This window comes from Aphelocoma coerulescens, unplaced genomic scaffold (genome assembly GCF_041296385.1).
Source record: "Aphelocoma coerulescens isolate FSJ_1873_10779 unplaced genomic scaffold, UR_Acoe_1.0 HiC_scaffold_138, whole genome shotgun sequence".
Taxonomy (NCBI): domain Eukaryota; kingdom Metazoa; phylum Chordata; class Aves; order Passeriformes; family Corvidae; genus Aphelocoma; species Aphelocoma coerulescens.
The window spans coordinates 323,694-349,207 of record NW_027183491.1 but is presented as its reverse complement, the minus strand read 5'-3'; the positions used below and the strand labels follow the sequence as shown (position 1 = coordinate 349,207).

Below are 25,514 nucleotides of genomic sequence, written 5' to 3'. Positions count from 1 at the left end.
GGGAGGTGCAGGAGGAAGAGGAGGATGAGGAAGAAGAAATGGAGGGGACAGACCCCCCCGAAATGCCGGGAGACCCCGAGGACCCGGATGGAGGAGGGGAGGTGAGCAGAGGGGGAGGGATCCCAAAATTCCTGAGGGACCCCAAAATTAGGGGGAAGCCAAAAACGAGGCGTTTTTTGGGGCCCCCCCAAGGCATTGACACCCCCCCCTTTTTTTCGCCCCTTTAGGTGCCCCCAAACCGGACCTCGACCCCCGCTGGCGAGAAGGGGGACCCCGAAACTTCGGGGGAGTAGATTAGGAATTGGGGGGGGGACCCCAAAATTCCCATCGGGACCCCCAAAATTTCCCTGCGACCCCCCAAATCTCCTCCCCCCCCTCCCCATGTAGAGGCCGATTAAAGCCCTTTGCTGACCCCCCCCCTCCCATGCCCCTGCTGTCTCCCGTGTGTGATTTGGGGGCGGGGGAAAGGAGAGGGATTTGGGGGAGCCGCCGGAAAAAAGCGAGACCCCAAAAATCAGAGGAATCCCCCCAAAAACGGGGTCAGAAAATGGCGCCGCCCTCAACAAAGATGGCGGCGCCCTCAGAGGGGCGGGGCCGGCGCGCAAAATGGCGGCGGTTGCCGTGGAAACGGAACGCGGGAAGTGCCCGGTGTGAAAATGGCGGCGGTTGCCATGGCAACTGCGTGGGGGGGGTCTTGCCCATACGCAAAATGGCGGCCGTTGCCACGGCGCCCTCAGAGGGGCGGGGCCGGCGCCGAAAATGGCGCGCGTTGCCGTGGTAACGGGACGCGGGAAATGCCCTGTTTAAAGATGGCGGCGGGGGGCCGCTGTGCCCTCACTGAGGCGCGGCCTGCGCTCGCAATGCCGCCGGTTTCTCTGGCAATAAAACGCCGGGAAAGGCCCGGTTTCGAAGTGCCGCCTACTCGGTTGCCGTGGAAACGGCACGCCGGGAATTTCCCGGTTTTAAAAAGCCTCCGGTTGTCATGGGAATTGTCGGGGAGGTTGCTGCCCGCACTCAAAATGGCGGCGGCCGCCGTGGAAACCAAGGAGCTGCCCACACTCAAGATGGCGGCGGCGGCTTCACGGCGCCCCCGGGAACTTCCGCTTCCGGCGGCGTGAGGCGGCGCGGGCCCGGCGCGGGAGCGGGAGGGTCGCGGCCGGTCCCTGTCGCGACAGGGTCGCGATCGGAGCCGGCGGGGCCATGTCGGACACGTGGAGCTCGATCCAGGCGCACAAGAAGCAGCTGGACTCGCTCCGCGAGCGGCTGCAGCGTCGCAGGAAGCAGGACCCGCTCGGAGGGACCGGTGAGAGCGCGGGGGGGGGCGGGCGGGGTTAATGAGGGGTCAAGGGTTAATTAGGGGGGTTAATGAGGGGGCGGGGGTGGCAGGAGTTGATAAGGGTTGGGGATTTATTGGGGTCTGCGGCTAATTGGGGGGGTTAATGAGGGGAGGGGGGGTGAGGGGTTGATTAAAGGTTGGGGGCTAACTGGGGGGGGTTGAGGTTAATTAGAGGCTAAGGATTAATTAGGGACTAAGGGTTAATGAGGGGTCAGGGGTTAATGAGGGGTCACTGATTAGAGACTAGGAATTAACGAAGAGATGGGGTTTAATGAGAGTTTGGAGACTAACTAGGGGCTTGCATGTAATTAGAAGCGGTGCGTTAATTAAGAGGGGGGGGTTAATTACGAGTTGGGGGGGCTAATTAATAATTCGGGGTTAATTAAGCTGCATTCCCCCCTCACAGACCCCCGCCATGACCTCTCCCTGGCCACGCCCCCCCGCACCTGCAGCCCCGCCCCCGCGGGCCCCGCCCCGCCAGGCCCCGCCTCCGGGGGCGCGTCCTCGCTCGGCCCCGCCCCCACGGGCGCCCCCTCCCCACCCGGGGGTCCCGAGGGGGTCCCGGGGGAGCCGTCGGAGCCGGACCCGGCGCTGGAGCGGCGGCTGCTGCTGCACCTGTCCGACCTGGCCCTGCCGCTGCCCACCGACGCCGGCGCCATCCGCGCCGCCATCGCCGGGGTAGGGGACGGCCGGGGACGCACCTGGGGCCGGGGGATGTGCTCACCTGGGGCTGGGGGACACACCTGGGGTTGGGGGATGAGCTCACCTGGGGCTGGGGGACACACCTGGGGCCGGGGGATGAGCTCACCTGGGGCTGGGGGCACACCTGGGGCAAGGGGATGTGCTCACCTGGGGCCGGGGACACACCTGGGGCTGGGGGATGAGCTCACCTGGGGCTGGGGGCACACCTGGGGCCGGGGGATGAGCTCACCTGGGGCTGGGGGCACACCTGGGGCCGGGGGATGAGCTCACCTGGGGTTGGGGGCACACCTGGGGCTGGGACACACCTGGGGCCGGGGGATGAGCTCACCTGGGGCTGGGGGCACACCTGGGGCTGGGGACACACCTGGGGCTGGGGGATGAGCTCACCTGGGGTTGGGGGCACACCTGGGGCAGGGGATGCGCTCACCTGGGGCTGGGGGCACACCTGGGGCCCGGGGCACGCTCACCTGGGGCAGGGGGACACACCTGGGGCTGGGGGCACACCTGGGGCTGGGGACATACCTGGGGCCGGAGGGACATGCTCACCTGGGGCTGGGGATGCACCTGGGGCTGGGGATGTGCTCACCTGGGGCTGGGGGACACACCTGGGGTTGGGGATGCGCTCACCTGGGGTTGGGGATGTGCTCACCTGGGGCTGGGGATGCACCTGGGGGCTGGGGACACACCTGGGGCTGGGGGATGAGCTCACCTGGGGCTGGGGACACACCTGGGGTTGGGGGATGAGCTCACCTGGGGCTGGGGATGCACCTGGGGCCGGGGGATGAGCTCACCTGGGGCCGGGGACACACCTGGGGTTGGGGGATGAGCTCACCTGGGGCTGAGGGCACACCTGGGGCTGGGACACACCTGGGGCTGGGGGATGAGCTCACCTGGGGCCGGGGACACACCTGGGGTTGGGGGATGAGCTCACCTGGGGCTGGGACACACCTGGGGCAAGGGGATGTGCTCACCTGGGGCTGGGGATGCACCTGGGGCAGGGGATGTGCTCACCTGGGGCTGGGGGCACACCTGGGGCTGGGACACACCTGGGGCCGGGGGATGAGCTCACCTGGGGCGGGGGGCACACCTGGGGCTGGGGATGTGCTCACCTGGGGCAGGGGACGCACCTGGGGCAGGGGACGCACCTGGGGCTGGGGGATGAGCTCACCTGGGGGCCGGGGACACGCTGACCTGGGGCCGGGGGCACGCTCACCTGGGGCAAGGGACACACCTGGGGTTGGGGATGTGCTCACCTGGGGCTGGGGATGCACCTGGGGCCGGGGGATGTGCTCACCTGGGGCTGGGGGCACACCTGGGGGCTGGGGGATGAGCTCACCTGGGGCTGGGGGCACACCTGGGGCTGGGGGCACACCTGGGGCTGGGGGCACACCTGGGGCTGGGGACATACCTGGGGCTGGGGACATACCTGGGGCCGGAGGGACGTGCTCACCTGGGGCTGGGGATGCACCTGGGGCTGGGGATGTGCTGACCTGGGGTTGAGGATGTGCTCACCTGGGGCTGGGGACACACCTGGGGTTGGGGATGTGCTCACCTGGGGCTGGGGATGTGCTCACCTGGGGCTGGGGACGCGCCCAGGCCACACCTGTGCACACCTGGGAGTGGGGACATGGGTGGCCCCCGCTCCAAATCCCCCCCAGGCCCCGCTCCCAGTTCCTCCCGGTCCTTCCAGGTGTGCCCAGGTGCCCACCCCGCTGTCCCCACCCTCCCGGATCTCAAAATCCACCCCAATGCCCCGAAATTCCCTCAGAAATCCCCCAAAACAATCCCAAAAGCGCTCAAATTCAGGCGCAGGGGAGAGGAAATGGGGTCGGGGGGGGGGGGTCCCCGAAATCTTGGAAAGGCGATCCCGGATTTTCCCGTAATTCCCTCCCGAACCGCACAAAACCCCGAAAGCCCAGGAGGAGCCCCCCAAAACGAGCGCCGACGCCCCGCAGGGCGACGCGCAGGTGACGCTGCGGGCCGTGGAGAGCCTCCTGCACAAGTTCGCGGCGCAGGAGCTGATCGAGGTGCGCCGGGGGCTGCTGCACGACGGCCCCACGCTGGTCACCTTCGCCGACCACTCCAAGCTCTCGGCCATGACCGGCGTGGTGGCGGCCGAGAAGAGGCAGGCGGAGCAGGACGGCGGCGCGGGGGGAGGGGCGGGGGGCGGCGGGGGCGGGGGAGGGGCGGGGGGGGGCGGCGGGGGAGGGGAAGGAGGCCAAGAAGTCGCGGCGGGCGGCGGCGTCGGACGTGGACCTGGAGATCGAGAGCCTGCTGAGCCAGCAGTCCACCAAGGAGCAGCAGAGCAAGAAGGTGGGCGGGGCTGGAGCGGGGGTGGGCGGGGCTAAGGTGGGTGGGGCCGAAGTTTGGGTGGGGCCTAAAGGTGGTGGGTGGGGCCTAAAAGCAGTGGGTGGGGTCTACATTGGGGGTGGGTGGGGCCTAAAAGAAGTGGGTGGGGTCTAAAGTGGGGGTGGGCGGAGCTTCATGGTGGTGGGTGGGGTTACAAGGTGGTGGGTGGAGCCTAAAGATGCAGGCGGGGCATTGAGATGGAATCTAAAGGCGGTGGGTGGAGCCTAAAGCTAAGAGCGGTCTAAAGATGGTGGGTGTGGCCTTGGGGTGGTAGGTGGAGTCTAAAGGTGGTGGGTGGAGTCTAAAGGTGGTGGGTGGAGTCTCAAGGTGGTGGGTGGAGCCTAAAGGTGGTGGGTGGAGTCTAAGGATGCTAAGAAGGGTCTAAAGATGGTGGGTGTGGCCTTGGGGTGGTGGGTGGAGCCTAAAGATGCAGGCGGGGCATTGAGATGGAGTCTAAAGGCGGTGGGTGGAGCCTGAAGGTGGTGGGTAGAGTCTCAAGGTGATGGGTGGAGCCTAAAGGTGGTGGGTGGAGTCTAAAGGTGGTGGGTGGAGTCTAGAAGTGGTGGGTGGAGCCTAAAGGTGGTGGGTGGAGTCTAAAGGTGGTGGGTGGAGTCTCAAGGTGATGGGTGGAGTCTAAAGGTGGTGGGTGGAGTCTAAAAGTGGTGGGTGGAGCCTAAAGGTGATGGGTGGAGTCTAAAGGTGGTGGGTGGAGTCTAAAAGTGGTGGGTGGAGTCTAGAAGTGGTGGGTGGAGCCTAAAGGTGGTGGGTGGAGTCTAAAGGTGGTGGGTGGAGTCTAAAGATGCTAAGAGGGGTCTAAAGATGGTGGGAGGGGTCTAAAGATGATGGGTGGAGTCTCATGATGGTGGGTGGAGCCTCAGGGAGGTGGGCGGAGCCTCAAGGGGATTGGTGGAGCTTCAAGGGGATTGGTGGAGCTTTAGGGAGGTGGCCGGAGCCTCAAGGGGATTGGTGGAGCCTTAAGGAGATGGGCGGAGCCTCACGATGGTGGGCGGAGCCTCAAGGGGATTGGTGGAATCTCACAGTGGTGGGTGGAGCCTCAAGGAGATTGGTGGAGCTTCAAGGGGATTGGTGGAGCTTTAGGCAGGTGGGCGGAGCCTCAAGGGGATTGGTGGAACCTCACAATGGTGGGCGGAGCCTCGGGGAGGTGGGCGGAGCCTCACGGCGGCTCCAAGCTGTCCGTCGTCGTCGCCGCCGCTCCCTCAGGTGAGCCAGGAGATCCTGGAGCTGCTGAACACCACGACGGCCAAGGAGCAATCCATCGTGGAGAAGTTCCGCTCGCGGGGCCGCGCGCAGGTGCAGGAGTTCTGCGACCACGGCACCAAGGAGGAGTGCGTGAAGGCCTCCGGCGCCGACCGGCCCTGCCGCAAGCTCCACTTCCGGTCAGTCGGCGCCGTTCCGGTCGGGATTTCGTGGGATTTAGCCGGGATTTTGGTGGGGGGGGGGGGGGGGGTTTATCCGGGATTTCGGGGGGTTTCGTTGCGCGGTTTTGTCGGGGTTACGCGTTCTGCTCTTCCATCCGCGATTTTTAGTCAGGGCCTTATCCAGGATTTTATAGATTTTATTTGTAATTTAGCGATTTTAATTTACCATGTCACGATGCCGTGATTTTCATCCACGGTTTTGTGGTTTTTACCCGTGGATTTACGGTCTCTACCCAGGATTTCACGGATTTTTTTTGTCTCAATTTTGTGATTTTTTTTTATTCCCGGCTTTTGAGATTTCACCCCGAATCTTTGAGAAACATGGAATTCCTCCAAAATCCCGCCCCGAATCTTCAAAAAAACATGGAATTCCTCCTAATTTCTCCCCAAATCTTCGAGAAAGATGGAATCCCCCCCCGAATCCCTGCCCCGAATCTTCGAGAAACATGGAATTTCTCCCGAACTTCAGCCCGAATTTTTGAGAAACGCGGAATTCCCCCCAAATCCCCGCCCCGAATCCTCGAAAAACATGGAATTTCTCCCGAATTTCACCCCCCAATCTTCGAGAAAGATGGAATTCCCCCCAAATCCCTGCCCTGAATGTTCGAGAAAACATGGAATTTCTCCCGAATTTCACCCCAAATCTTTGAGAAAGATGGAATCCCCCCCAAATCCCCGCCCTGAATCCTCAAAAAACAGGGAATTTCTCCCGAATTTCACCCCCAAATCTTTGAGAAACGTGGAATTCCCCCTAAATTCCCACCCCAAATCTTCGAAAAACATGGAATTTCTCCCCAAATCTTCGAGAAACATAGAACTCCCCCCAAATCCCCCCCCCGAACCTTCAAAAAACATGGAATTCCTCCTAATTTCTCCCCAAATCTTCGAGAAAGATGGAATTCCCCCCAAATCCCCGCCCCGAATCCTCGAAAACCATGGAATTTCTCCCGAATTTCACCCCCCAATCTTCGAGAAACGTGGAATTCCCCCCAAATCTTCGAGAAACACGGAATTTCTCCCCAAATCTTTGAGAAACGTGGAATTCCCCCCAAATCCCCGCCCCGAATCCTCGAAAAACACGGAATTTCTCCCCAAATCTTTGAGAAATGTGGAATCCCCCCCAAATCCCCGCCCCGAATCTTCGAAAAACACGGAATTTCTCCCCAAATCTTTGAGAAACGTGGAATCCCCCCCCCAAATCCCCGCCCTGGACCTTCAAAAAACCCGGAATTTCTCCCGAATTCCCCCTTTTTCTGCCCCGCTTCCCCCCCCCGCCAGGCGCATCATCAACAAGCACACGGACGAGTCGCTGGGCGACTGCTCCTTCCTCAACACCTGCTTCCACATGGACACCTGCAAGTACGTCCACTACGAGATCGACGCCTGCGCCGTCACTCCCCCGCGCAGCCCCACCCGGGCGCGGCCGCGCGACCGCTCCCCGCCCCCGGACCTGCCCCGGGGGCCGCCGCCGGACGCCGGCGCCGACCGCCTCTTCCCGCCCCAGGTAACGTCCCTTTACCGGAGGAATTCCGGAGGGGGAAAAAAACCGCGGGAGTTTGTTGGTGGCGTTCCCTTGTTTTCCCTCGCGTTCGGGATCCGTTCGTTTCTCGCCGTTTTTTGGGGGCGGTTCCTTTATTTCCCTACTTTCCCCTGAGGGGATTTCCTGCTTTACGCCGTTTTTTTTTTTTTTTTTCCTGACGGCTCTGCTTTTTTGAAGCAGTTTATTTATTTACTGTTCTATGTGCCAATTCTGCCATTTCTCAGTGTTTTCTGAGGCAATTCCCCCGTTTCCCACCTTTTTTGAGGTGGTTGTGCCGCTTTGTCAGGCACTTCTCCCACTTCCCACCATTTCTAGAGGCGATTCCCTCGTCCCCCCCCCACTTCCTGAGGTGATCCCCCTCGTTTCTCACCGTTTTTGAGGTATTTCCCACCAGTTTTGAGGCGATGCTGCTGATTTCTGAGGTTACTTCAGCACTTTTTGACGCAATTCTCTCGTTTCCCGCCATTTCCTGAGGCGATTCTGTTTCCCGCCATTCCTGAGGCGTTTCCTGCTATTTCCTGAGGCGATTCTGTTTCCCGCCGTTTTCTGAGGCGGTTCTGCCATTTCCTGAGGCGATTCCGATTCCCGACGTTTCCTGAGGCGTTTCCCGCCATTTCCTGAGGCGGTTCCGTTTCCTGCCGTTTTCTGAGGCGTTTCCCGCCATTTCCTGAGGCGATTCCATTTCCCGCCATTTTCTGAGGCGTTTCCCACCATTTCCTGAGGCGGTTCCGCTATTTCCTTAGGCGATTCCGTTTCCCACTGTTTCCTGAGGCGATTCCGTTTCCCACTGTTTCCTGAGGCGGTTCCGCCATTTCCTGAGGCGATTCCGTTTCCCGCTGTTTCCTGAGGCGTTTCCCGCTGTTTCCTGAGGCGATTCCGTTTCCCGCCATTTCCTGAGGCGTTTCCCGCCATTTCCTGAGGCGGTTCCGCCATTTTCTGAGGCGATTTTACCATTTTTGACCGGATCCCCCCCCGTTTCTCCCCGTTTTTTCCCCCGTTTCCCAGTGGATCTGCTGCGACATCCGCTACCTGGACGTGTCCATCCTGGGCAAGTTCGCCGTGGTCATGGCGGACCCGCCCTGGGACATCCACATGGAGCTGCCCTACGGGACCCTGACGGACGACGAAATGCGGCGCCTCAACATCCCCGTGCTGCAGGACGAGGGCTTCCTCTTCCTCTGGGTCACCGGCAGGTGAGGGGGGACCCCAGATCCATCGGGACTCACCCCCAAATCCTTGGGGATTCACCCCAAACCCGTCGGGATTCACCCCAAACCCATCGTGACCCCAAAACCCACCGTGATCCTCCCCAAATCCATTAGGATTCACCCCAAATCAGTCGGGAACTCCCTCAAATCCATCGGGGCCCGCCCCAAATCCCAATTTCCCCCTCAAAATCCCAGTTTTGCCCCCTAATTCCCCCATTTTGCCCCCATTCCAGGGCCATGGAGCTGGGCCGCGAATGCCTCAACCTCTGGGGGTGAGTTTTGGGGGAACTCCCGACCCCTTAAAACCCCCACAAAACCCCCTCAAATCCCCCCGAGACCCCCCCAAATCCCCGCCCCATCCAGGTACGAGCGCGTGGACGAGATAATTTGGGTGAAAACCAACCAATTACAGCGAATTATCCGGACGGGGCGCACGGGGCACTGGCTGAACCACGGCAAGGAGCACTGCCTGGTACGGGGCCACCCCAAACCTGGGGCGTCCCCAAAAACCCTCCCGGGACCCCGGGGACGGGGAACAGGGGGAGTTTGGGGGGTGGGGAGGAGGATAAATGGGATTTTTGGGATGGCGGGAGAGGAAAAAAAGGGGATTTTGGGGTGGTGGTAGGGTCCTGAAGGGGATTTTGGGGGTCTTGTGGTGTATTTGGGGCCTGAGGGCTCCAATAGAGGGGGATTTTGGGGTGCTGGGGTGGGTTTAGGGCATTTTGGGGGTCTTGGGGCGGGTTTTGGGAATTTTGGGGGGGTTGTTGTGTGGGTTTTGAGGGTCCTGGAATGGGTTTTGGGTGTCTTGGGGGCAGGTTTAGGGGATTTTGGGGGGTCTTTGGGGTGGATTTTGAGGTTCCAGGACCTTCTCCCCCCTCCCCAAATGTGCCCCTCTCACAGGTGGGGGTGAAGGGGAACCCCCAAGGCTTCAACCGGGGCCTGGATTGTGACGTCATCGTGGCCGAGGTGAGAGACCCCCAAATCCCGGGGATTTCAACCCAAAAAACCCGCAGAGAAAAATCAACCCCAAAATCCAGGGGAGTTCAATCCAAAATCTGGGGATTCGATCCCAAAACCCAGGGGGGTTAAACCCTAAATCTGCAGGGCCTCCTGTGGGCCTGAAGAACAATAAAATGAAGGGATTGTGGGGAAAAAAATGGGGAAAAATGAGGGAATGGTGAGAAAACAGAGAAAAAAGAAGGAATTTTGTTCAGGAAATTGAATAAGTGAAAGGGTTTTCTACAAAAATCAGGGTGAAATGTGAGCATAGCCTCAGAAAATAGGGAAAGTGAGGGAATCACCTCAAAAAAGGGCAGGAAATGAGAGAATCAGTGAAGAAAATGGGGAAAAATGAGGGAATCACCTCAGAAAAGGACGGGAAATGAGAAAACTGCCTCAGAAAATGGGGAAAAATGCGGGAATCACCTCAGAAAAGGGCGGGAAAAGAGGAAGTTACCTCAGAAAATGGGGAAAAATGAGGGAATCACCTCAGAAAAAGGCAGAAAAAGAGGAAGTTACCTCAGAAAATGGGGAAAAATGAGGGAATTACCTCAGAAAAGGGCAGTAAATGAGAAAATCAGTGCAGAAAATGAGAAAAAATTAGGGAATTACCTCAGAAAAGGGCAAAAAATGAGAAAATTGCCTCAGAAAATAAGAAAAAATGAGGGAATTACCTCATAAAAGAGCGGGAAATGAGAAAATCAGCGCAGAAAATGGGGAAAAATGAGGGAATCACCTCAGAAAAGGGCAGAAAAAGAGGAAGTTACCTCATAAAATGGGGAAAAATGAGGGAATCACCTCAGAAAAGGGCGGGAAAAGAGGAAGTTACCTCAGAAAATGGGGAAAAATGAGGGAATCACCTCAGAAAATAGGAAAAAACGGAAAAAATACCTCAAAAAATGGCAAGAAATGAGAAAGCCGTTTCAGAAAACGGTGGGAAATGGAAGAATCGCCTCACAAACCACAGGAAAACGGGCAAATCTCTTCCCAAAACGGTGAAAAGCGACGGAACCGCCTCAGGGAAAGGCGAAAAACGCCGGATTTCCCCCCAAAATCGCCGCTTTCGCCCCCAGGTTCGCTCCACCAGCCACAAACCCGACGAGATCTACGGGATGATCGAGCGGCTCTCGCCGGGCACGCGGAAAATCGAACTCTTCGGCCGCCCCCACAACGTCCAGCCCAACTGGTACCAAAATCCCGCTTTTTTTGGGGCTCCTTTTCCAGGCGGGTTCGGGGTTTTTGGAGGTTTGATGCGGATTTTTGGGGTTTTTCAGGATCACTCTGGGGAACCAGCTGGACGGGATTCACCTCCTGGACCCCGACGTGGTGGCGCAGTTCAAGCAGCACTACCCCGACGGCATCATCTCCAAGCCCAAAAATATGTAATTTTGGGGAGGTTTTGGGTTTTTTTTTTTTTTTTTTTAGGAGTTTTTTGGGGTTTGGAGTGGGGTGGAAATAAAGAATTCAGTGTTGGCGCTGGAGGAAAAACCTGGAGCGTTTTGTGGGGGCAAAAAGGTGGGAAATGGGTCTTAAAGTTGAAAAAAAGGAGGAAAAAACAGCGCAGATTTATGGTTTATCTGATTTTTGGGGTTTAAGAAGATATTTGAGGTTCTGAAGGGTATAAAGTTAGATTTTGGGGGTTAAAAAGCAATTTTCGGTGCCCAAATGGGATTTTTTGCAGGGATTTTTGGGGTAAAGAAATTATTTTTACCATTTCAAGGAGGTTTCTGGGGTACAAAGATGGATTTTTGGGGATCAAAGGGGATTTTGAGGGGTTCAAAGGAGATTTGGGGGGATATTTTGGGGGAACTTTAAGGTGTAGAGGTAATTTTTGAGGTTCACGGGGTATTTTGGGAGTTAAATGGGAAGTTTTGGGGTATGAAGGTGATTCCCTGAATTCAAATGGGGTTCTTTGGGTTCAAAGTGGATTTTTGGGGCTTAAAAGGGATTTTTATTGAGGTATAAAGACCAATTTTTTGGGATTCCAACGCAACTTCTGAGATTCAGCTGGGGTGTTTTGGGTTCCAAAAGAGCGTTTCTTTGAGACGGAAATAAGATTTTTGGAAACACCCATCATTCACACGCCGTTTTTGGGGCAAAACTCCTCAAAAAAAAAAAAAAAAACCAAAACCACACCAAACCAAACTCCTCCACCGCCCCTTTAATACCAACCGTCCCCAATTCCGGCGGGGGGGACCCCCAAAACTCATCCCAAACTCCCCCAATTTTTGGGGGCGCCTCACTTGACGAAGACCACGCTGTTGCCGGCGTTGCGGGCGGCGAGCCAGGCCAGGAAAACGTCCCTAAAGCCGCGAGAAAACGGGGGATTTCGGTAAAAAAAAAAAAAAAAAAAAAAAAAGAAAAAAAAGGACTCCCGACTTCCCGCTGGGAATCCCGAAATCGGGCGGAATCGCCCCAAAAATCTCACCGGCAGTGGCGGACCAGGCACTCGCTGCTGCAGAACTCCTCGTCCCAGTCGCCGCTGGCCACCGGGGGGTTCTCGCAGCCGGCGCGGACGCAGCGGCTCCGGGGCGACTCGGCCGCCACCGGGGACTCGGCCACCAGCTCCACCTGCGGGGGGGACTCCACCTTGGGGAGAAAAACGGCGCTTTTGGGGTTTTTGGGGGAACGGGGAGTTCGAGGAACCTCTGTGGTTTTGGAAGTCGGGGCGGGAATTTGGGTAAAATGTCTTGGAATTTGAGGTATTTTGAAGTTACAGTTAGTAGAAAGAAGCTGAGATTTTTGGGTTTTGGACTTAAAACGATTAAAAACCGGAATTTTTATGTGTTTTGAACACAAAACCTATAAAAAATAAACGGAGTTTCCGGTATTCGGGATTTAAACCCACCCCGTGCCCCTCTCCAAATCTCCCCAAATCCTCTCAGGACCCCCCAAACCCACCTGGGTCCCTCCCAGAACCTCCCCCAATTCCCCTTTTATCCCCTCCCAGACCCTCCAAACCCCCTCAGCTCCCCCCCAAATTCTCCTCGGTCGCCCCCAGACCCCCTCCCATCCCCCCCAAACCCCTTTTTGTCACCTCCAGGACCCCCCAGACCCCCTCCTATCCCCCCCAAATCCCTTTTTGTCACCTCCAGGACCCCCCAGACCCCCTCCTATCCCCCCCAAACCCCTTTTTGTCACCTCCAGCACCCCCCAGACCCCCTCCTATCCCCCCAAACCCCCTTTTTGTCACCTCCAGGACCCCCCAGAGCCCCTCCTATCCCCCCCAAACCCCTTTTTGTCACCTCCAGGACCCCCCAGACCCCCTCCCATCCCCCCCAAACCCCTTTTTGTCACCTCCAGCACCCCCCAGACCCCCTCCTATCCCCCCAAACCCCCTTTTTGTCACCTCCAGGACCCCCCAGACCCCCTCTTATCCCCCCCAAACCCCTTTTTGTCACCTCCAGCACCCCCCAGACCCCCTCCTATCCCCCCAAACCCCCTTTTTGTCACCTCCAGGACCCCCCAGACCCCCTCTTATCCCCCCCAAACCCCTTTTTGTCACCTCCAGGACCCCCCAGAGCCCCTCCTATCCCCCCCAAACCCCTTTTTGTCACCTCCAGGACCCCCCAGACTCCCTCCCATCCCCCCCAAACCCCTTTTTGTCACCTCCAGGACCCCCCAGAGCCCCTCCTATCCCCCCCAAACCCCTTTTTGTCACCTCCAGGACCCCCCAGACCCCCCCTATCCCCCTTTTTATCACCTCCAGGACCCCCCAGACCCCCCCTATCCCCCTTTTTATCACCTCCAGGACCCCCCAGACCCCTCCTATCCCCCCCAAACCCCTTTTTGTCACCTCCAGGACCCCCCAGACCCCCTCCTATCCCCCCCAAACCCCTTTTTATCACCTCCAGGACCCCCCAGACCCCCCCTATCCCCCCCAAACCCCTTTTTATCACCTCCAGGACCCCCCAGACCCCCCCTATCCCCCTTTTTATCACCTCCAGGACCCCCCAGACCCCCCCTATCCCCCCCAAACCCCTTTTTATCACCTCCAGGACCCCCCAGACCCCCCCTATCCCCCTTTTTGTCACCTCCAGGACCCCCCAGACTCCCTCCTATCCCCCCCAAACCCCTTTTTGTCACCTCCAGGACCCCCCAGACCCCCTTCTATCCCCCCCAAACCCCCTCCTATCCCCCCCAAACCCCTTTTTGTCACCTCCAGGACCCCCCAGACCCCCTCTAATCCCCCCCAACCCCCTTTTTGTCACCTCCAGGACCCCCCAGACCCCCTCTAATCCCCCCCAAACCCCTTTTTGTCACCTCCAGGACCCCCCAGACCCCCCCTATCCCCCCCAAACCCCTTTTTGTCACCTCCAGGACCCCCCAGACCCCCTCCTATCCCCCCCAGACCCCCTCCTATCCCCCCCAAACCCCTTTTTGTCACCTCCAGGACCCCCCAGACCCCCTCCTATCCCCCCCAAACCCCTTTTTATCACCTCCAGGACCCCCCAGACCCCCTCCTATCCCCCCCAGACCCCTCCTATCCCCCCCCAACCCCTTTTTATCACCTCCAGGACCCCCCAGACTCCCTCCCATCCCCCCCAAACCCCCTCCTATCCCCCCCAAACCCCTTTTTGTCACCTCCAGGACCCCCCAGACCCCCTCCTATCCCCCCCAAACCCCTTTTTGTCACCTCCAGGACCCCCCAGACCCCTCCCATCCCCCCCAAACCCCTTTTTGTCACCTCCAGGACCCCCCAGACCCCCTCCTATCCCCCCCAAACCCCTTTTTGTCACCTCCAGGACCCCCCAGACCCCCTTCTATCCCCCCCAAACCCCCTCCTATCCCCCCCAAACCCCTTTTTATCACCTCCAGGACCCCCCAGACCCCTCCTATCCCCCCCAAACCCCTTTTTATCACCTCCAGGACCCCCCAGACCCCCCCTATCCCCCCCAAACCCCTTTTTGTCACCTCCAGGACCCCCCAGACCCCCTCCTATCCCCCCCAAACCCCTTTTTGTCACCTCCAGCACCCCCCAAATCCCTCCCAGCCCCTCCCCCCACCCCTCACCTCGGGCACCACGTCCCCCCCGATCATCTCCACGTCCTCCTGGCTCTGGGGGGTCCCCGGGACGCCCCCCGGGACCCCCCCGCTGGCAGCGGGGGAGGGATTTGGGGTCGGGGTCTGGTTTTGGGGCTGCGGCAGGGGCTGCGGGGGGGCGGGGGGCAGGATGTGCAGGGGGGGCAGGATCTTGATGTGCAGCGGGGGCGGGTTGCGGATTTTGGGGGGGGCCTGCATGGCCTGGAGCGGGGGAGGGGGCGGGGGCGGGTGCAGCACCGCGATTTGGGGCGGGGGGTTCGGCGGGGCCGCGCCCCCGGGGTTCTGGGGGGGCATCTGCTGCAGGGGCGGGGGCTGCAGGCGGGGCAGGGCGGCGGCCGCGGCGGCCAGCACCGACCGGGGACCCGCGGCCGGAGCGCCCGGCCTGGGGGAGGCCACCACGGCCGCCGGGATGACCGTGACCACGCCGCCGCCGCCGCCGGCCCCCGCCGGCCCCCCGGCGGTGCCCCCCAAATTCGGGGGCAGCATCTGCTTGGGGATGAGGATTTTGGTGATGGCCGGAGGGGGCGGGGCCGGGGCGGGCTGGGGGGGGGTGGGCGCCGAGGGGGGCGAGGGCGTGGGGGGGGGAGGGGAGGTGGAGGGAGGGGCGGCGGCGGGGGGAGGGGTGGGGGAGGGGTCGGGCTCCGGGGTGTCCGTGGAGGTCTGGAAAAATTGGGGAAAAAAAAAAAAGAGAGGAAAAACAACAAAAAAAAAAAGGTAATTTAGGGCGATTTCCCGCGGTTTTGGGTCCGCCGTTTTTGTGGAGTCAACACCCCCTTGGTTTTAAGGATACCAAATCTTGAGATTTTTGGGGTCACCCAATTAAAAAAAATCCCTTAATCTGAGAATCACCCAATTTTAGAATTGCAAGGTTTTGGGGTCCCATCCGTTTTTGGGGTCCCACCCATTTTTGGGGTCCCACCCATTTTTGGGGTCCCACCAGTTTTTGGGGTCCCACCCATTTTTGGGGTCCCACCCATTTTTGGGGTCCCACCCGTTTTTGGGGTCCCACCCATTTTTGGGGTCCCACCAGTTTTTGGGGTCCCACCCATTTCTGGGGTCACCCCCCCCCCCGATTTTAGGGCCCCTCCCCCATTCCTGCCCCCATCCCCCCCCAGGATTTTGGGGTACCAGGGTCGCCTTGTAGGCCGTGAGCGCTTTCAGGTATTCCTTCTTGGCCGCCTCCGTCTTGCGCTTGTAGACCTGGAGAAACGGGGCAAAGAACAGGAATTTTTGGGGCTGTCCCGAACCCCTCAAAATTTGGGATGCCCCAAGTCCGTGCCTTCCGTTTCCAGGCAGTTTTGGGGTCATCCAGCCCCATTTGGGGGTCTCCAAGCTCTTTGTTGATGCTCCTCAACGTTGATGTTCCTCAAACTCCACCAAACCCTCCAGTTTTGGGGGGAAACCCCAAAATCTCACGGTCTCGCCCCACTTCGAGACCGTTTTCCTCCACATCTTCAATTCTGGGTGGGTTTTGGGCTCTTCCACCCAATTTTGGGGTCTCCAAACCCTTCGTTCCTTGACGTTCAACGTTGGCGCTCCTCAGCGTCGACGTTCCTGCACCTCCACCACCAAACCCCCCAATTTTGGGGTCTTTCCCCCAGTTCTAAGATCCTTTTTGTCCGTATTTTTAATTTTCCATGGATTTTGGGCTCTTCCAGCTCAGTTTGGGTTCTCCACCCTCCTTGACCTCCACCCTTGACGTTCCTCCACCTCAACCGCCCCGATTTTGGTATCCTCAGCCCCAAATTTCCGGGTTCCCTCCCCAGTTCTTAAATCCCCTGCCTAATTTTGAGTTCCCTCCCCAATTTTTGCCTTTTCCCACCCAAACTTTCAGCATCGCTCCCAATTTTTGACCTTCCCCACCCAAATTTTCACGTTCCCTCCCAAATTCGCCTTCTCCCACCCCAATTTTGGCTTCCCTCCCTAATTTTTGGCTTCCCTCTTCACTTTCACCTTCTCCCACCCCAATTTTCGACTTCTCCCACCCAAATCTTCGTTTTTTCTCCTCAACTTTCCCCTTCCCTCCCCATCTTTTGCCTTCTCCCACCCAAATTTTCGTTTTTTCTCCTCAATTTTCCCCTTCCCTCCCTATCTTTCGCCTTCTCCCACCCAAATCTTCCTTCTCCCACCCAAATTTTCCGCTTCCCTCCCAAATTCGTCTTCTCCCGCCCCAATTTCCGCCTTCTCCCACCCCAATTTTGGCTTCCCCCCCCCCAATTCTTGGCTTCCCTCTTCCCTTTCACCTTCTCCCACCCCAATTTTGGCTTCCCACCCCAATTTTTGACTTCTCCCACCCAAATTTTCGGTTTTTCTCCTCAATTTTCCTCTTCCCTCCCTATCTTTCGCCTTCTCCCACCCAAATCTTCGTTCTTCCACCCAAATTTTCCGCTTCCCTCCCAAATTCGCCTTCTCCCACCCCAATTTTCGACTTCTCCCACCCAAATCTTCATTTTGTTCCTCAATTTTCCCCTTCCCTCCCCATCTTTCGCATTCTCCCACCCAAATTTTCCGCTTCCCTCCCAAATTCGTCTTCTCCCGCCCCAATTTCCGCCTTCTCCCACCCCAATTTTGGCTTCCTCCCCCCAATTCTTGGCTTCCCTCTTCGTTTTCACCTTCTCCCACCCCAATTTTCGACTGCTCCCACCCAAATCTTCCTTCTCCCACCCAAATTTTCACGTTCCCTCCCAAATTCGCCTTCTCCCACTCCAATTTTGGCTTCCCTCCCCAATTTTGGCTTCTCTTCCCAATTCTTGGTTTCCTTCTTCATTTTCACCTTCTCTCACCCCAATTTTCGACTTCTCCCACCCAAATCTTCGTTTTTTCTCCTCAATTTTCCCCTTCCCTCCCCACCTTTCTCCTTCTCCCACCCAAATCTTTGTTCTCCCCCCCCAAATTTCCCGCTTCCCTCCCAAATTCGTCTTCTCCCGCCCCAATTTCCGCCTTCTCCCACCCCAATTTTGGCTTCCTCCCCCCAATTCTTGGCTTCCCTCTTCGTTTTCACCTTCTCCCACCCCAATTTTCGACTGCTCCCACCCAAATCTTCCTTCTCCCACCCAAATTTTCACGTTCCCTCCCAAATTCGCCTTCTCCCACCCCAATTTTGGCTTCCCTCCCCAATTTTGGCTTCTCTTCCCAATTCTTGGTTTCCTTCTTCATTTTCACCTTCTCTCACCCCAATTTTCGACTTCTCCCACCCAAATCTTCGTTTTTTCTCCTCAATTTTCCCCTTCCCTCCCCATCTTTTGCCTTCTCCCACCCAAATTTTTGTTTTTTCTCCTCAACTTTCCCCTTCCCTCCCTATCTTTCGCCTTCTCCCACCCAAATCTTCGTTCTCCCACCCAAATTTTCACGTTCCCTCCCAAATTCGCCTTCTCCCACCCCAATTTTGGCTTCCCTCCCCAATTTTGGCTTCCCTCCCCAATTTTGGCTTCTCTTCCCAATTCTTGGTTTCCTTCTTCATTTTCACCTTCTCTCACCCCAATTTTTGACTTCTCCCACCCAAATTTTCGTTTTTTCTCCTCAATTTTCCCCTTCCCTCCCCATCTTTCTCCTTCTCCCACCCAAATCTTTGTTCTCCCCCCCCAAATTTCCCGCTTCCCTCCCAAATTCGTCTTCTCCCGCCCCAATTTCCGCCTTCTCCCACCCAAATCTTCCTCCTCCCCCCCCCCAAATTTCCCGCTTCCCTCCCCGACCTTTCAGCTCCCCCCTCCGCCTCCGGCCCCTCCCACCCCGCCCGTTGTCTCCTGCCCCAAACCTGCCGCTTTTGGCCCCGTTCTCGTCCCCCCCACCTGCTTCTGCTCCTCGCCCAGCGAGTCCCACATGGAGGCCACGATCTTGGAGACCTCTCCGAAGGTGGCGTTGGGGTTCTGGCCCTTGATGGCGGCCTGGGTGTCGCGGAAGAAGAGCGCGTAGGCCGACACCGGCTTCTGCGGCTCGTTGGGGTCCTTCTTCTTCTTGGCCTTCTTGGGCGGCTTCGGCCGGCGCGGCGCCTCGGCCGCCGGGGCGGCCACCACGGGGGGCACCGGGGCCACCGGGGCCGGCGGGGACGGAGCGGCCGCGGGCGGCTGGAGAGGGGGGAGGAGTGCGAAAAAAATTGGGGAGTTTTCAGGTTTTCGGGGGGAGTTTTGGAAGGGAAATTTAGGGTTTGGGGAAGTTTTAAAGCAGGAGTTTAAGATTTAGAAAAGCCTCGGAAATACATTTTAAAATTTAAACAGGTTTCTGGAGCAAATTTTAAGATTAAGAATTACTTCAGCGTGAAACGTGAAGATTTTGAAAAAACCCACAAAAATTAAAACCTCAGAGCAAAATTTTAAGGTCTGGGAGGATTTTGAGAGAGAACTTTAGAATTTGAGAAGGATCTAAGAAAACGTTTCAAGGTCAGGAAAACCTTCACAGCAAAGTTACAACATTTGGGAACGTTTTGGGAGAAAAAAAATTGTAAGCCAAGAAAACTCCAAACTGAAAAAGCCTGAAGTTTAAAAAAAAAAAAAAAGGGAATTTCAGGAAAAACGAGAAAAAGTTGAGGAAATACCAAGCAGGAAAGGTGTAACTGATGGAAGAATGTGTCAACGTAAAACCAAGGAAAAACAAATAGAGAAATGAAGAAAAATAAGAGAATCAAGCAGATTTTAACCAAAACAAAAATTAAAAACGCCAAGGAAAATTAAAACTTTAAATTCTGGGGACACTCCCGGGTTTTTCGGGGGGGATTCTCTCAGCTCACCCTGCGGAAGTCGTCGAGCTCCTCGTCCTGCAGAGAGCCGGCGGGGGAGGGGGCCGGGGACAGCCCCCGCTCGGGGCTGGGCGGGGCCGGGGCGGGGCCGGGGGCGGGGCCGGGGGGCGTGGCCGCGGCCCCGCCCAGCCCCAGCCCCAGCTGCGAGCTCAGCTCGGACTGGTCGATGGTGGTCAGCGCCCCGGCCGGGCCCAGCAGCGCCCCCGGGCTCAGCGCCCCCAGGGGGACCTCGATGGTCACCGGGGCCGCGGGGCCGAACTGCGACCCCATGGGCGGCTCCAGCTCCTGCGGGGACAGCCCCAAAACCCAGGGGTTGCACCCCAAAATCCCAGCGACTGCACCCCAGAATCCCAGGGACTGCACCCCAAAAACCGTCATTTATTATCCCATAAAAATCCCAGTGATTAGCCCCAGAATCGCAGCGATTGCACCCCAGAATCCCAGGGACTGCACCCCAGAATCCCAGGGATTGCACCCCAGAATCCCAGGGACTGCACCCCAAAACCCATCATTTATTATCCCATAAAAATCCCAGTGATTAGCCCCAGAATCGCAGCGATTGCACCCCAGAATCCCAGGGACTGCACCCCAAAATCCCAAGGACTGCACCCCAAAATCGCAGGGACTGCACCCCAAAATCCCAGGGACTGCACCCCAAAATCCCAGGGACTGCACCCCAAAACCCATCATTTATTATCCCATAAAAATCCCAGTGATTAGCCCCAAAATCGCAGCGATTGCACCCCGGAATCCCAGGGACTGCACCCCAAAATCCCAAGGACTGCATCCCAAAATCCCAGGGACTGCACCCCAGAATCCCAGGGATTGCACCCCAAAACTGACATTTATTATCCCAGATTGGCCTCAAAATCCCAGTGATTTGGCCCAAAATCCCAGGGGCTGCACCCCAAAATCCCAGGGACTGCACCCCAAAACCATCATTTATTATCCCACAAAAACCCCAGTGATTGGCCCCAAAAACCCCAGTGACTGGCCCCAGAATCCCAGTGAGTGGCCTCCAAAATCCCAGTGACTGGCCCCAAAAATCCCAGGGACTGCACCCCAAAACCGTCATTTATTATTCCAGAAAAATCCCAGTGACTGGCCCCAAAACCCTAGTGACTGCACCCCAAAAATCCCAGTGATTGGCCCCAAAACCCCCATTTATTTTCCTCCAAAACCCCATTTACCGCCCCTACAAAAACCCGCAGTTACTCTCCCCAAAAAACCCCATTTATTGCCCTCAAAATCCCATTTACTGCCCCCAAAACCCCCTTTGTTAGCCCCAAAAAAAACCCATTTACCGCTCCCGGCACAAATTCCCTTTATTCCCCCCATTTTGGGGCCATTCCCGCCCATTTCAGGGCCGTTCCCTCCCATTTCGGGGCCGTTCCCCACCATTTTGGGGCCATTCCCCCCCATTTTGGGGCCGTTCTCCCCCATTTTGGGGCCGTTCCCCCCCATTTTGGGGCCGTTCCCCACCATTTTAAGGCCATTCCCTGCCATTTTGGGACCGTTCCCCATTTTGGGGCCATTCCCCCCCATTTTAGGGCCATTCCCCCCCATTTTGGGGCCATTCCCTGCCATTCTCGGACCGTTCCCCGCGATTTTAAGGCCATTCTCCCCCATTTCGGAGCCATTCCCGCCCATTTTAAGGCCATTCCCTGCCATTTTGGGACCATTCCCCCCCATTTTGGGGCCACTCCCCATTTCGGGGCTGTTCCCCCCCATTTTAGGGCCGTTCCCCCTCATTTTAGGGCCATTCCCCCCCATTTTGGGGCCATTCCCCCCCATTTCGGGGCCATTCCCGCCCATTTTAGGGCCATTCCCCCCCATTTTAAGGCCATTCTCCCCCATTTTGGGACCGTTCCCTCCCATTTTGGGGCCACTCTCCATTTTGGGGCCGTTCTCCCCCATTTTAGGGCCATTCCCCCCCCATTTTGAGGCCGTTCCCCCCCCATTCTTGGGCCGGTCCCCACCATTTTAGGGCCGTCCCCCCCCATTCTGGAGCCATTCTCCCCCATTTTGGGGCCATTCCCCCCCATTTCGGGGCCATTCCCCCCCATTTTAAGACCATTCCCCCCCATTTCAGGGCCGTTTCCCCCCCATTTTGGGGCCGTTCCCTGTGATTTCGGGGCCGTCCCCCCCATTTTGGGGCCGTTCCCTGTGATTTCGGGGCCATTCCCCCCCATTTTGGGGCCGTTCCCCGTGATTTCGGGGCCGTTCCCCTCACCATGTTGAGCAGCCCCCCTCCTTGCTCCATGATGCCCGGGGGGAGCCCCACGGGCAGCTCCAGGCCGGCCACGCCGTAGGGGGGAGGGGCGAAGGGGGGCTCCGGGGGCCCCCCGGGGTCCGGCAGGTCCTCGAAGTGTCCGACCACGGCCAGCGAGGGGTCGGAGTCCAGCGGGATGGGCGGGATCTCGAACTCCTCGTCGCCCAGGCTGGGCGTGTGGAACGTCTGGGGAGGGGGGAGAAAACATCCAAAATCAGCCTCTTTCGCCCCAAAAACGGGGGGGGGGACACACACCTGGAATTTCACCGTTTGACCCCCCCCAAAACCGGCTCTTTTGACCCCAAAAATAGGGGGAACACCAGGAATTCCATCATTTGACCCCCAAAACCGGCTCTTTTCACCCCAAAAATAGGGGGAACACCTGGAATTTCGCCATTTGACCCCCAAAACCGGCTCTTTTGACCCCAAAAAATAGGAATTCCATCACTTGACCCCCAAAATCAGCTCATTTGACCCCCAAAAGAGACGGAGCACCTGGAATTTCACCATTTGACCCCCCAAAACCAGCTCTTTTGACCCCAAAAATAGGGGGAACACCAGGAATTCCATCATTTGATCCCCCAAAACCGGCTCTTTTGACCCCAAAAATAGGGGGAACACCTGGAATTTCGCCATTTGACCCCCCAAAACCGGCTCTTTTGACCCCAAAAATAGGAGGAACACCTGGAATTTCGCCATTTGACCCCCAAAAACCGGCTTTTTTGACCCCAAAATTAGGAATTCCATCACTTGACCCTCAAAACCGGCTCTTTTGACCCCAAAAATAGGAATTCCATCAGTTGACCCCCAAAAAACCGGCTCTTTTGACCCCAAAAATAGGGGGAACACCAGGAATTCCATCATTTGATCCCCCAAAACTGGCTCTTTTCACCCCAAAAATAGGGGGAACACCTGGAATTTCGCCATTTGACCCCCCAAAACCGGCTCTTTTGACCCCAAAAATAGGAGGAACACCTGGAATTTCGCCATTTGCCCCCCAAAAACCGGCTTTTTTGACCCCAAAATTAGGAATTCCATCACTTGACCCCCAAAACCGGCTCTTTTCACCCCAAAAAGAGGAATTCCATCACTTGACCCCCCAAAACCGGCTCTTTTGACCCCAAAAAGAGGAATTCCATCACTTGACCCCCAAAAAACGTCTCTTTTGACCCCAAAAATAGGGAAAAGACCTCAAACTGGGTCGTTTCACCCCAAAAATTTGCTCTTTTGGACACCAAATATCGGACTCTTTGACCCCAAAAATGGGGGAAAAAGCACAAATGGGCTCATTTCAACCTCAAAACAGAAGGGAAGCACCCAAAGCTGGCTTCTTTCACCCCAAAAAAAGAGGGAAACACCCAAATTCAGCTTTTCTCGCCCCAAAATCGGCTACTCAGAACCGTTTTTGTGTGTTCTGGGCTATCCTACTGCCGCTTTTATTTATTTTCAAGCGTTCCAGCACCGTTTTTATCTAAAATCTTGCATTTCAGCGCCCTTTTTTCCCACTTTGGGACAGTTTTGCGCTACTTTTATCTGCTCTAGAACAACCCGCACTCGCTGTTGCCTCTTCCGTGGATTTCCAGCAGAGCTTTTTTGCTATTTTATGCAATTTCACCTCGTTTATTCCTCGTTTTGAAGAATTTTTCCCTCAATTTTCCTCCACCCCGCAGCACTTCACCTCTGTTTTTTCCTCTTTATTTTCTCCGCCACCTCCCCTCCTATTTTCCTCAGCTTTTACCGACTCCGGCCGCAACACCCCCCCTAATTCCACCCAACTTCCCCCAAATTTTCGGACCTCCCCCGTAATCTTTCGAGCTCCCCAGGCGGGATTTTCCCGTTTTCTCCCCGTTTTTTGCCCCGCCCGGGGCTCTCACCTCGGCCCCGCTCAGGAAGGGGTGCGAGGCGCCGGTGATGGCCAGGTAGTTGTCGCTGCCTCCCGGGAACTGCGGGGATTTTGGAAATCAGACCCAAATCCCTCCACCCCACACCCTCCTTCTTTCCCCTTTTCCATCGATTTTTTTTCACTTTTCCCCCTCTTTTTTCTCCTCTTCTCCCCTTTCTCTTCCTTTCACTGTTCCTCACCTTTCTCACCTTCCCCCACCTTTTCATTTTTCTCCTTTTTTCCTTCTTTCTCCACTTCTCTTTTTCCGCCCAGTCCCCTTTTCTCCCTCTTTTCTTCCTTTTCCCACCTTTATCCCCACTTCCACCCCTTTTTCCCTCACACCAAAGCTCCCCCAACCCCTTTTTTTCTCAATTCCCCCCATTTTCGCCCCCTTTTCCCCTCACACCAAAACCCCCAGACCCCTTTTTTTCCCTTTTCCCCCTCACACTCGCCCCTCTCCCCCCAAAGTCCCACAAACTCCTTTCCCCGCCTTCCTTTCCCCCTTTCCCCCATTTTTTCCCCTCACACTCCCCCCTCACCCCAAAGCCCCCCAGAGACCCCTTTTTCCCCCCCTTTTTCCCCCCCTTTTCCTCTCACATTTGCCCCTCCTCCCCCGAAGCTTCCCCAGACTCCATTTTTTCCGCCCCAAACTCGCCCCCCTCACCGCAACCCACACCCAGACCCGTTTTTTCCCGCTTTCCCCCCATTTTTCCCCTCTTTTTCCCTCACGCTCGCCCCCCCCTCACCTCCATCGCGCCGCCGCTGCCCCCCCCCACCGGGCGCCGCGCGCCGAACCGGAAGCCCCGCCCCTCCCTCACGCCGCCACTTCCGCTGCTGCGACCATAGAGACGAAAGCTTTGGGGGTGGTTTAGGGAGAACGGAGTCACCGCGACCCCCTAGCGGGGGGGCAGGAGGGACATTTTGGGGTGCCTGGAGGAATTTTGATGCGTTTTGAGTCGAGGACGTGGGCGTGAGCAGCGCCAAGAGGCGTTGGAGGACCGAGCTAGAGCGCCACCGGAAGTGGAAGGGAGGAGCCCATAGAGAGGATATGGGGAGGCACCATAGAGAGGGGGCGGAGCGCCGCCGGAAGGGGCGGGGCGCCAGCGGCGGCCGCGCGGCGCGGGCGGTGCGTCATCGGCGGCGACGGGCGGGGGGGGCGGGGCGGGGGGGGCGAGGGGGGAAGGGGGGGGCCATGAGGGGGGGAGGGGGGGGAGGGGTTCGGGGGAGATTTGGGGGCGATCGGGGGGGATTTGGGGCGGTTTGGGGGAGGGACGCGGGGCGGGGGGGGCCGGGAGGGTGCGCGGGGGTGTCGGAGGGGTGGGGGATGCGGGGGGGGGGGGGGTGGAATCTGAGGGGACTTGGGGATGGGGGTGGGATTGTGAGGGGGAAAGGGGGGATTTGGGGGGTACAGAGGGGGATTTGGGGGGGGTTGGGGGGTACAGAGGGGGGAACGAGGGGGAATGGGGGGGATATGGGGGAGGAACGAGGGGGGGTGGGGAGGATTTGAGGGTCTGGGGGGGGTTATGGGGGGCAACGTGAGGGGAGGTGGGGGCGTAAATAGGAGGCTGTGAGAGGGTTTGGGGGATTTGGAGGGGAAATGGGGGGATACGGAGAGGTTTCGGGGGGGTTTGGAGAGGTTTTGGGGGGACGTGGAGGGGGTTTGGGAGGATTTCGGGAAGTTTTGGGGAGATACGGGGAGGTTTTGGGGGGGTTTGGAGGGGTTTTGGGGGGATGTGGAGGGGGTTTGGGAGGATTTCGGGAAGTTTTGGGGAGATACGGGGAGGTTTTGGGGGGGTTTGGAGGGGTTTTGGGGAGGTTTTGGGGGGATCTGGGGCACAAATAGGAGGGTTGGGGGGGGCTGGGGGGTTATGAGGGGTCTGAGGTGGGAATAGGGGGGGATTTGGGGGACAGCGGGAGGTTCTGGGGCTCTGGGGGGGGCTTTGGGGGGGAATCAGGAGGTTTTGGGGCGAAATCAGGAGATTTTGGGGGGAAATCAGGAGGTTTTGGGGGGA

The 25,514-nt window shown here is 57.8% G+C and overlaps 2 protein-coding genes and 1 gene segment (V, D, J or C); 1 reads left to right on the top strand and 2 right to left on the bottom strand.

Annotated features, from left to right (window-relative positions):
• LOC138100714 (immunoglobulin heavy variable 3-48-like) overlaps positions 1–25,514 on the bottom strand; it is a 104,048-nt gene that overhangs the window by 34,963 nt on the left and 43,571 nt on the right.
• LOC138100681 (N6-adenosine-methyltransferase subunit METTL3-like) lies at positions 1,128–11,026 on the top strand. Its single transcript, XM_068998564.1, is given in 12 exon segments — positions 1,128–1,303; positions 1,743–2,014; positions 3,994–4,203; positions 4,205–4,351; positions 5,609–5,784; positions 7,105–7,330; positions 8,372–8,559; positions 8,808–8,846; positions 8,938–9,046; positions 9,475–9,540; positions 10,647–10,759; positions 10,848–11,026. Coding segments are annotated over 12 exon segments (1,761 nt in total). The 5' UTR covers positions 1,128–1,200; the 3' UTR covers positions 10,960–11,026.
• On the bottom strand, positions 11,715–24,269 carry LOC138100685 (TOX high mobility group box family member 4-A-like). Its single transcript, XM_068998567.1, has 9 exons — positions 24,249–24,269; positions 23,495–23,563; positions 21,582–21,806; positions 19,340–19,633; positions 18,405–18,680; positions 15,745–15,816; positions 14,587–15,276; positions 12,002–12,162; positions 11,715–11,876 (listed from the first exon to the last, which is right to left on the bottom strand). The coding sequence occupies exons 1-9, from the start codon at positions 24,252–24,254 to the stop codon at positions 11,813–11,815; spliced, it is 1,857 nt and encodes a 618-aa protein (XP_068854668.1). The 5' UTR covers positions 24,255–24,269; the 3' UTR covers positions 11,715–11,812.